General features: G+C 43.8%; 1 protein-coding gene across 1 annotated transcript in view; it reads left to right on the forward strand.

Annotated features, from left to right (window-relative positions):
- Window positions 1-6,158, forward strand: part of SAPCD1 (suppressor APC domain containing 1) — a 42,475-nt gene extending 36,317 nt beyond the window's left edge. The window contains exons 3-6 of the mRNA XM_073548982.1: window positions 3,548-3,682; window positions 3,833-3,931; window positions 4,589-4,672; window positions 5,608-6,158. Of these exons, the coding sequence (XP_073405083.1) occupies window positions 3,548-3,682; window positions 3,833-3,931; window positions 4,589-4,672; window positions 5,608-5,712 (423 nt within the window). The 3' untranslated portion in view covers window positions 5,713-6,158. The remainder of the gene's footprint in view (window positions 1-3,547; window positions 3,683-3,832; window positions 3,932-4,588; window positions 4,673-5,607) is intronic.
- Window positions 6,159-11,545: the final 5,387 nt, after the last annotated feature.

Genomic DNA, 11,545 nt, shown 5'->3' on the forward strand with positions numbered 1-11,545 from the left:
TGTCCAGCCTCTTCACCGATGCCTCCATCTTGTGCCAGTCATTACACTGGCTACCTATTCGCTACAGGGTCCAGTATAAACTCATCTCTCTCACCCACAAAGCTCTCCACTGTTCTGCACCGCCTTATATCTCCTCTCTCATCTCTGTCTATCGCCCTACACGTGCCCTTCGTTCTACAAATGACCTAAGACTAACATCCCCCGTAATCCGAACCTCGCACCTCCGTCTCCAAGACTTCTCTCGTGCTGCTCCAGCTCTCTGGAATGCACTTCCCCAGGCGATCAGACTGATACCTAGCCCCGACCTATTCAAGCGCGCTTTGAAAACCCATCTCTTCAAACAAGCCTACCACATCAACTACTCAGTAAACTAACTTTGCCCTGTTCCCTCCTTCCAAATATTATTCTGAATCTGCACCCTACTATTCATCTGTCTCCACACCCTGCATGCACACGATAACTGCACTTGATACTTGACTATTGCACTTAAACACACGGGCTGATGACCGGATCATGCAGCTTTATATGAAAATCCCTATTTATTATAATTGCGAGACCTGAAATAACAAGCACTTCTCACCTACTGTGTCTCCCCCATTTCCTTGTAGATTGTAAGCTTGCGAGCAGGGACCTCACTCCTAATGTCACTGTATAAATTGTCTTAACTTGTATTGAATTTATTGTCTGTACATGTCCCCGCTTAATTGTAAAGTGCTGCGGAATATGTTGGCGCTATATAAATAAAAATTATTATTATTATTATTACTCTGCACCCCATCTTGACTGAAAAAAACCCCAGAAATGTAGAAATTTTTGCAAATTTATTAAAAAAAAGAAAAACTGAAATATCACATGGTCATAAGTATTCAGACCCTTTGCTCAGTATTGAGTAGAACCACCCTTTTGGCCTAGTACAGCCATGAGTCTTCTTGGGAATGATGTAACAAGTTTTACACACCTGGATTTGGGGATCCTCTGCCATTCTTCCTCGCAGATCATCTCCAGTTCCGTCAGGTTGGATGGTGAACTTTGGTGGACAGCCTTTTTCAGGTCTCTCCAGAGATGCTGAATTGGGGCTTAGGTCAGGGCTCTGGCAGTGCCAGTCAAGAATGGTCACAGAGTTGTTGTGAAGCCACTCCTTTTCTATTTTAGCTGTATGCTTAGGGTCATTGTCTTGCTGGAAAGTGAACCTTGAAGCCTGAGGTCCAGAGCACTCTGGAAGAGGTTTTCATCCAGGATATCTCTGTACTTGGCCGCATTCATATTTCCTTCAATTGCAACCAGTTGTCCTGTCCCTGAAGCTGAACCCATAGCATGATGCTGCCACCACCATGTTTCACTGTTGGGATTGTATTTGGCAGGGATGAGCAGTGCCTGGTTTTCTCCACATATACCGCTTAGAATTATCACCAAAAAGTTCTATCTTCGTCTCATTAGACCAGAGAATTTTATTTCTCATAGTCTGGGAGTCGTTCATGTGTTTTTTAGCAAACTCTATACGGGCTTTCATATGTCTAGCACTGAGGAGAGGCTTCCGTCGGGCCACTCTGCCATAAAGGCCCGACTGGAGGAGGGCTGTAAGGATAGTTGACTTTGTGGAACTTTCTCCCATCTCCCTACTGCATCTGTGGAGCTCAGGCACAGTGATCTTGGGGCTCTTCTTTACCTCTCTCACCAAGGCTCCCATGATTGCTCAGTTTGACTGGATGACCAGATCTAGGAAGACTTCTGGTGGTCCCAAACTTCTTCTATTCAAGGATTAAGGAGGACACTGTGCGCTTAGGAACCTTGAGTACTGCAGAAATTCTTTTGTAAACTTGGCCATATCTGTGCCTTGCCACAATTCTGTCTCTGAGGTCCTTGGCCAGTTCCTTTGACCTCATGATTCTCATTAGATCTATTATGCACTGTGAGCTGTGAGGTCTTATATAGACAGGTGTGCGCCTTTAAAAATCAAGTTTTATCAGTTTAATTAAACACAACTGGACTGCAATGAAGGAGTAGAGCCATCTCAAGGAGGATCACAAGGAAATGGACAGCATGTGACTTAGATATGAGTGTCTGAGCAAAGGGTCTGAATACTTAAGAGATTTCAGTTTTTCTTTTTTAATAAATTTGCAAAAATATGTACATTTCCAGTTATTTTTCAGTCAAAATGGGGTGCAGAGTGTACATTAATGAAAAAAAAAACAAACTTTTTTGAATTTACCAAATGGCTGCAATGAAACAAAGAGTGAAAAATGTAAAGGGGCCTGAATATTTTCCGTACCCACTGTGCAAGTCAATATACAGAAATAATTGTTTCTTAACATTTTTTTCCTGTATAATGCAATTTCTCGTTGATTTAGAATGTTTCATTATCACTCCTTAAAGTGGAGTAAAAGTGTAACACCATTGTTCTCAGCAGTGATCTGGAAGTCATAGATGCTTCAAGGGGTCTTCCCCATGCTGTTCTTCAATTCAGTACTTTTCCCATTCATTTCAACATTTTCACTGCCCCAGAAGACCTCTTTGTAGGGAATAAAACTTGGCTTTCCCATCGACTCCTATTATACTCGTTACGCAAAACGAGCATCCGTGTATTAGGAATTGCTGCCATGCATTTTGGTGCTTGCTCATCTCTATCATCTATCTATCTATCTATCTATCTATCTATCCATCTATTATCTGTCTATCTATCTATTAGAAAAAAAGAAAATAGAGAACAGCACTTGAAATAATAGTAAAAAGTTGGGTGCAAACCAGACTTTATAGTAGAGAAAAATGAGGAAGAAACACCATAAAATATTGCAAAAAAGCTGTTTTAATGGCCCATTTGTGCAACATGTCAGTTCTGTGTGTGAGCCTTCTTCTTCTATTATCTATTTATCTATCTATCTATCCATTATCTATTATCTATCTATTATCTATCATCTATCTATCATCTATCTATTATCTATCATCTATCTATCTATCATCTTTCTATCCCATATGTATTATCTATCTATCTATCTATCTATTATCTATTAATCTATTTATCTTTCTCTCCATCTATTTATCTATGTTATAGATAATAGAGAGATAGATAAATAGATGGAGAGAAAGATAGATAATAGATTAATAGATAATAGAGAATCTATTATCGATTATCTATTTATATCTCTATTATCTATCTATCTATCTATCTATCTATCTATCTATCTATCTATCTATCTATCTATCCACTATCTATCTATCTATCTATCTATCTATCTATCTAATATCTCTCTATTATCTATCTATTATCTATTTATTCTCTTTTTAGCTATCTCTATCTATCTATCCATCATCTGATTCCATCTATCTTATATTTGTATTGTTACTTATTTATTATCTGTAGTATTATATCTGTCTGTTTCTGTATTACTGGGAATTTCATTGCTAGAACTACAGATTAATGATCCTGTTATTCCTCCTGCCTGCCCATTCTGTTTTCTCTCCTCTCTGTAGAACATTCCTCATCCGCCCATTCACTCCCTGTCCTGTAATGTCACGAGAAGTTGTGAAAACTCTTTATTTTTTCCTACAGTTGCGTCGTATGAAAGAATTGGAGCAAGAGCGAGACGCTCTTCTAGACGGTGTCCAACTGGTGGATCGGGCCCGGGACTGGTACAGGGAGCGTCTACAGGTCTCCGAGCAGCAGAGGGACTGGCCGGGCACCTTGGTATGGACATCACCATTTATGTCTTTGTATTGATGTGATGGACTCCCACCAGTTATTTTACCCCGCACCACTGTCCCCTTGCCCCCTATTGTCAATGCCCAGTAGCTTAGTACGGTATAAACTTGACACTATTCTGCTTCTTCTTCCTAGGACCAGATCCCGCCGCCTCCCCTCCTCGGCTCCACGCTTTTGGTGCAGATCCAAGAAGTTAACAGATTCTTGAGTGACCTCGTCTCACCTCCTGAAAAGGTGGCAGACACTAATACTTACTCATTTACCTGTCACGTGGCATAAATATGTGTTTTCTTACCTGGTGTAAGTTCCGCTGTTCTCCTGAATCCAGTGTTGTTTTTCTTGTGTTCCTGCGCCTCTCCATTCCTGAGATATGGCCTCCTCTTCCTTACATATAGAAATACTCCTTTTATCCAAAAGGGTGTGGTTCCCAACACTTCTCCACGGGAGTCCTCTTGAAGGTCAAGCCCATTTGGCTAACAAGACTTCATTTATGTACAAGGAAGGGGAGGTTATATCTCAAGAGCAGAGAGGCGAAGGAACAAAAGAGAAACATTACCGGATTCAGGAGAAGAGTGACATTTACATCAGGTAAAAACATTACATCATTATTGCAAATGACAGTGCCTATTTAAAGGGGTTGTCCAGTATTACACTAATAAAGCTTAAAGGGGTATTCCCACAGTATAAGCCATAAATGCCAGATAGGTCCAAATTACATCTCTGGAACCCTCACCAGAGTATCGAAGCTACGACAAGAGTTGGGAGGTGGGCCCTACACCTATCACAGATTTATGCCTTACTCTGTGGATGCTGTTTTGTTTTCCCCCATGATTTATACCTCAGCTCTATGTGCTAACATGTCTTGACCATATATCGCCTATGTATTTTTAGGTCAATCGGAGACAAGCCCCTTATTCAACCAAGCATCCAGACCCCATCACCACTCTGAAGTTCCAGAACCAACTGCTGACCAGGGTGAGTGAGCAATGGCAATAAATGGCAGAGCTTCCTATATGCTTGATGGAGGGGAGATTTTTAAAAAAAATTTTTTCTTAAAGGCAACTTATACTCTTGGAAATGCTCTGCAATCTATGTGCAGCATTTTATAGAGCTGGAGATGCTGAGCAGATTGATATATAGTTTTGTGGGAAAATATTCTGTATAATATGTATTTTTTATTTCACACCCTGCTTTCTAGTCTTAAAAGTTCAGTGGGCGGTCTTATTGACTTAATAGGAACACCCACTGGACTCCTAAGCATAGAAAAAGCAGGAATTAAAAAATAAGTTCTAATGAATATTTTCCCATTAATCCTTATATTAATCTGCTCAGCTTCTCCAGCTCTATAAGATGCTGCCTGCGGATCAGACTTTTTATTTAGTTTTAGGGTTTTTTTTCTTCTTTTTTTTAATTCCTTTTTTTATATCTTGTTCAAAATGGCAGTTTGTTTTAACTACCTGTGTATGAAGCACTATCAGTGATTATTGTCTTCTAACCTTCCTCTGCTCTTCTGATTATTATGTTTTTTTTTAATTCGTTAAGCTGTTCCAGAGATATGGTCTTCTTATTTAGTGCTAATTTATATGGGTCTTTCCAAGGGGGCGTGGTTCATAGAATCCTCTGGGGTGGGTCTTTAGACTGCTATGCATAATTACCCTGTGAACCACGCCCCTTTAGTAAAAAAAACCCCAAAATAGACAAAATATCACTAAATTAAAAGGTTCATATCTCTGGAACCATATGCCGGATTAAAAAAAAAGGTAATGGAATAGTCAGGGGACCCGCAGGAATAAAATATAAGCAAAGTGAACACCTTTGACCTGGTGACAGAAACCCTTTGTCTGCGATGGGGGTTCTATAGACATAATGAGAAAATGTGATTGTCCTGACAGGCGGATCTGTCCTTACAGGAACTTTCCATGCAGAATGAAAGGATATGGAAGCTGCAGAGAGAGAATGAGGCACTGTACAGAGAGCTGGAGGAGAGGCACATACACAGAGCCACCTTCATCTGACACTGGACGGGCCCATGGCCGCTGTGCTGGAGGACTGCGAATACTGCGGCCATTCGTGGTGGACCTAACACTATCTGGCCATCAGCTTCTATAGCGGGAGCATCATTCCTGGCCGGTGTCTGATCTGCTGTCCAGGACTACATGGTGCTTTGTAATATACCGTCCTGCAGAGCATCGCTCCTCGCCCGACATGGGCCATGCAGACTGTCACTAACAGCAGAGACTTGAGCTATAATGCACAGGACGTGTCTGCAGAGTATCCTGCACAGAACTGCTCCTGTGGGACTCCGGGGCCTTACAATTCGGTGGCCCTACGTAGGGTTGTGTGTAGCCCACCTATGGTTTGTACTAGAAATATAATGACTTGTTTACAGTATGGAATGATTTGTGATGGGAATAAAGGCAAGGAAGGTTCCAGGGACCGATCCAGTAGGTCCTGATCATCATGATTGTCTGTTTGCTTTCCAGGCACAGCGCCATACATTACGAAGTGGTTGCTCTGTCCATTTTACCTTAAAAGGACGATTATTTTAATCTGGTTTTTATGTTAAATGTATCATCGTAATTTCAAATATATATTGCAGAGAACTTGCAGTTTCTACACTGTACACTAGGTTGAACACGGGACTCGTACTTACATTTCTTTTCAGCAGCAATAGACTGTCTCTGAGCAGGTGAGCTGCAATATCCCTTAATGTGTATGGTGGATCCTATAATATCTACTGTATAGAGAGGTGTTATCAGTCATTGTACAGGAGGGGAGGAGGTGAGCTGTGGCATCACCTATTGTGTATGGTGGATCCTGTGCTACCTACTGTATATAGAGATGTTATCAGTCATTGTACAGGAGGAGGAGGTGAGCTGTGACAGCACCTACTGTGAATGGTGGATCCTGTGTTATCTACTGTATATAGAGGTGTTATCAGTCATTGTACAGGAGGAGGAGGTGAGCTGTGACATCACCTATTGTGTATGGTGGATCCTATAATATCTACTGTATAGAGAGGTGTTATCAGTCATTGTACAGGAGGAGGAGGTGAGCTGTGACAGCACCTACTGTGAATGGTGGATCCTGTGTTATCTACTGTATATAGAGGTGTTATCAGTCATTGTACAGGAGGAGGTGACCTGTGACATCACCTATTGTGAATGGTGGATCCTGTGTTATCTACTGTATATAGAGGTGTTATCAGTCATTGTACAGGAGGAGGTGAGCTGTGACAGCACCTATTGTGTATGGTGGATCCTGTGCTACCTACTGTATATAGAGGTGTTATCAGTCATTGTACAGGAGGAGGTGAGCTGTGACAGCACCTATTGTGTATGGTGGATCCTGTGCTACCTACTGTATACAGAGATGTTATCAGTCATTGTACAGGAGGAGGTGACCTGTGACATCACCTATTGTGAATGGTGGATCCTGTGTTATATACTGTATATAGAGGGGTTATAAGTCATTGTACAGGAAGAGGAGGTGAATTGTGATATCACCTATTGTAAATGGTGGATCCTGTGTTATCTATTGTATTTAGAGGTGTTTTCAGTCATTGTACAAGAGGAGGAGGTGAGCTGTGACATCACCTACTGTGAAAGCTGGATCCTGAGTAATTTACTGTATATAGAGGTGTTATCAGTCATTGTACAGAAGGAGGAGGTGAGCTGTGACATCCCCTATTGTGATGGTGGATCCTGTGCTACCTACTGTATATAGAGTTCTTATCAGTCATTGTACAGGAGGAGGTGACCTGTGACATCACCTATTGTGAATGGTGGATCCTGTGTTATCTACTGTATATAGAGATGTTATCAGTCATTGAACAGGAGGAGGTGAGCTGTGACAGCACCTATTGTGTATGGTGGATCCTGTGCTACCTACTGTATATAGAGGTGTTATCAGTCATTGTACAGGAGGAGGTGAGCTGTGACAGCACCTATTGTGTATGGTGGATCCTGTGCTACCTACTGTATACAGAGATGTTATCAGTCATTGTACAGGAGGAGGTGACCTGTGACATCACCTATTGTGAATGGTGGATCCTGTGTTATATACTGTATATAGAGGGGTTATAAGTCATTGTACAGGAAGAGGAGGTGAATTGTGATATCACCTATTGTAAATGGTGGATCCTGTGTTATCTATTGTGTTTAGAGGTGTTTTCAGTCATTGTACAAGAGGAGGAGGTGAGCTGTGACATCACCTACTGTGAACGCTGGATCCTGAGTAATTTACTGTATATAGAGGTGTTATCAGTCATTGTACAGAAGGAGGAGGTGAGCTGTGACATCCCCTATTGTGATGGTGGATCCTGTGCTACCTACTGTATATAGAGTTCTTATCAGTCATTGTACAGGAGGAGGTGAGCTGTGGCAGCACCTATTGTGTATGGTGGATCCTGTGCTACCTACTGTATATAGAGATGTTATCAGTCATTGTACAGGAGGAGGTGAGCTGTTACATCCCCTATTGTGATGGTGGATCCTGTGTTATCAACTTTATATAGAGGTGTTATCTGTCATTATACAGGATGAGGCGAGGTGTGATATCACCTATTGTGAATAGAGGATCATGTGATATCTACTTTATATAGAGGTGTTATCAGTTATTCTAAACCTGTCTGTCATGATAATGAGACAGCTGTACAGAGTAAAAAGTGTGAGTCTAAAGGCCCCATCACACACAGTGATCTCGCTAGCGAGATCGCTGATTTTGTGACACATCAGCGAGATCGCTGTGTGTGATGGGGATCAGCGACCAGCCCCCCTGCCGGTTATCGCTGATTGTGCAGCATCAGCCAGGGCCGTTTTTCAATCGCTGGTCTCCTGCTGGCCAGCGCGCATCGCTGCGTGTGGCAGCGAGAGACCAGCGACGCTGGACGCTGGTTTCTAATGTAAATATCCTGAATACCCGCTGTTTACCCTGGAAACCGGCGTACACGCTGGTTTCTAAGGTAAACAGCGGGTATCCAGGAGTCGCGCGGCTCTTAGTTACCTGATGTTTACCTTGGAAACCAGCATGTACGCCGGTTTCCAAGGTAAACAGCGGGTATCCAGGAGCCTAACAATGTCCCAGCGATCCCATCATGTCGGATCGTTGGTGGGATCGCTGGGACATTGTGGTAATGGCCCGGATTGGGGGGTGGTCCACTGCTTACCACGTCCAGACGACCCCAGGTCCAGTATGAGGTGGTGGAGGTCACCAGATATACTCCGCTTCCCCCAGGAGTGAATTTGAGATGGCCTCAGTCCGTCCAAAGCAGCGGCAAACACCTGGGCCTCTTCCTGGCCTTGAAGTACCACGGCCATGTTGTCCGGCTTCTGGTACCGCCCCGGATCTTCTGATGACAGCCCAGGATCCGTAACCAAGTCTCAAATTTGTAATCCACAGGCAGGTAAATTTGTAATCCACAGGTGAGCAAATTTGTAATCCACAGGAGGGCAGCTCAAGTCCTTTTAATTCTCCTGATGCAGGCTTGCCGCAGAAGTTGTAGTATTGGCGGTGGCAATCCTGCCGACTACGCCAAATGTGGTAATGGCCCGGATTGGAGGGTGGTCCACTGCTTACCACGTCCAGACGACAAAGACACCAGGCGATGCAAAGACGAGACGGTGGCAGATTTCAGTTGTAACAGATCCGGGTTTATTGGCCGTCATCCTGACGACCATAGCCATGCACCGCAGTTCCTTTACAGTTCTCCGTTTCCAGGCCCGGGTACCTTCACCTTTCCTTCCTTCGAAGTGACGTCCCTCGCGGATCTTTCGCTGGGGCTGTCCTAGACCAATCTGCCGCCAGCGCTTCACCTGCCCGAGGTTGTCATCCAAACGGTACCCCCGGGGCCTCGTCTGTCCTGCGGTCCGTCGTGTCAGGGCCACCCCCCTGACTGTCTTTTCCTGTCAGTCCCCTGGTCGAACTCTTCCACCAGTCTCAGTCTTCTGTCCTGAGTCTTCTCCTCCTGAGCTCCTCCCGGGACAAGCCTAGCCTGGAACCCTATCCTGTCCTATTTATCCCCTCTCTCACTGGGAATTTCCCTCCTGGGTTCCTATCTCCCCGCCCCCCATAACTAAGCGGTTTCTTAAGCCCTAAGCTGATGTCAAGTCCTGAACTACACTCCCCCCTGCCATCTTGTGGTCAATTCTAGGTACTGCACTCCCTTTTCTACCTTTCCCAGCTGTTACCCTTCTGTCATTGCCAATCTCCCTCTATATTGCACAAACCGTCCCCTCCTACTTCCAGTCAAGTCTGTCCGTCAAGTCACCTTCCCCACAACATCGTTATGTGTAACGGGGGCTTTAGGCCTCATACCCATTGGCGATTAAAAAACGGTCCGATTTCTGGACTGTAAAAAAGGGTGGAGTGTTATGCGAGTGTCATGTGATTTCTAATCTTTCCATCCGTTTTCCATCCGTTTGCAATCCATTTTTTTTCCCAGTAACTTTTTTTCTGCAGTCATTTACAGGACCATTTACAGGGTTCTATACCACAGAATGGTAATGTATCCGTTTAAAATGGATGGAAAACGGATGGTCCGTTTTTGGTCCATTTTTTAAATCGCACCCATTGACTTGTATTGGTGAAAATCGCTGCAAATCGCAGCATGCTGCGATTTTTTTCTCAGACCAATTTTGGATGAGAAAAAAATCGCAAGTGAGATGTCACCCATTCACTAACATTGGTCAGACTGCAATCCGATTTAGGCTATGTGCCCACGTAGCGCTTTAAAACACACAGTGAAAACCGGACTCCTTTCCAAAAAAAACGCGTGATTTCACCGCGATTCTGTTCGTGATTTTGCCGCGATTTTCTCAAGCACTTTCCAAGCGATTTGAAGCATCGCTTGGAAAGTGATTGACAGGTTGGTCACACTCGTCAAACATAGTGTTTGACAAGTGTGAGCAGTTTTTTACTATTGAGGCCGCCTATGCGGCCTCAATAGTAAAAGATAAAATGTTAAAAATGATAAAAAAATAAAATATCGGGGTATATTTACCTTCCGACGTCCCGCGCTGCCATCCCGGGCCTCAGCGTTCCCAGTAATGCCTTGCGAGACCTGTGATGACGTAGTCTCGCGTTGCTATAGCGATCTCGCGAGACTACGTCATCACAGGACCTTGCCGCAAGGCATTACTGGGAACGCTGAGGCCGGGAATGCAGCGCGGGACGTCGGAAGGTAAATATACCCCGATTTTTTATTTTTTATTCTTTTTTTTACAGGGGTATGGTACCCAGGGCCTGGAGGACAGTCTCCTCTCCTTCACACCGTGGGTACCAACCGCACATGAGACGCTTAACTTCCCGCATGGTGGGCATAGCCACATGCGGGAAGCGATTCTCATGCATTCCTATGGGTGCGGAATCGCGGCAATTCTTTGCGATTCTGCACAAAAGAATGATCATGCTGCGATTTTTTCCGCGACGCGATTCCGCTGCGGAAAAAAGCGCAACATTAGCACAGCATGTGCGGAATGCCATAGGAATGCATGGGGGGCATTCTGTGCACGATTTTTAAACGTTTTTGCAGCGTTTTTGCGCCGAAAATTGCGGCAAAAACGCTTAAAAATCGCATCGTGGGCACACAGCCTTAAAATCGAATTGCAATCGTCCGATTTTATAGCCAGTGAGTATGAAGCCTTAGGGCTAATACGGACGAGTGTAATCTGATAAAAAATCTGATTGCACTCGGACCAATGTTATTCAATGGGTGACATCTCATCTGCGATTTTTATCTCAGCTGAAATCAGACTGAGAAAAAAGTTGCAGCATGCTGCGTATCTCAGACGAAACTCGGCAATGCAAGTCAAAGGGTGTGAGAAAAAACTTGCACAGCACTCGCATCAT

Source organism: Dendrobates tinctorius, unplaced genomic scaffold, assembly GCF_039654945.1.
Source record: "Dendrobates tinctorius isolate UK_male_01 unplaced genomic scaffold, ASM3965494v1 ptg000158l, whole genome shotgun sequence".
In the NCBI taxonomy this organism is placed as follows: Eukaryota; Metazoa; Chordata; class Amphibia; order Anura; family Dendrobatidae; genus Dendrobates; species Dendrobates tinctorius.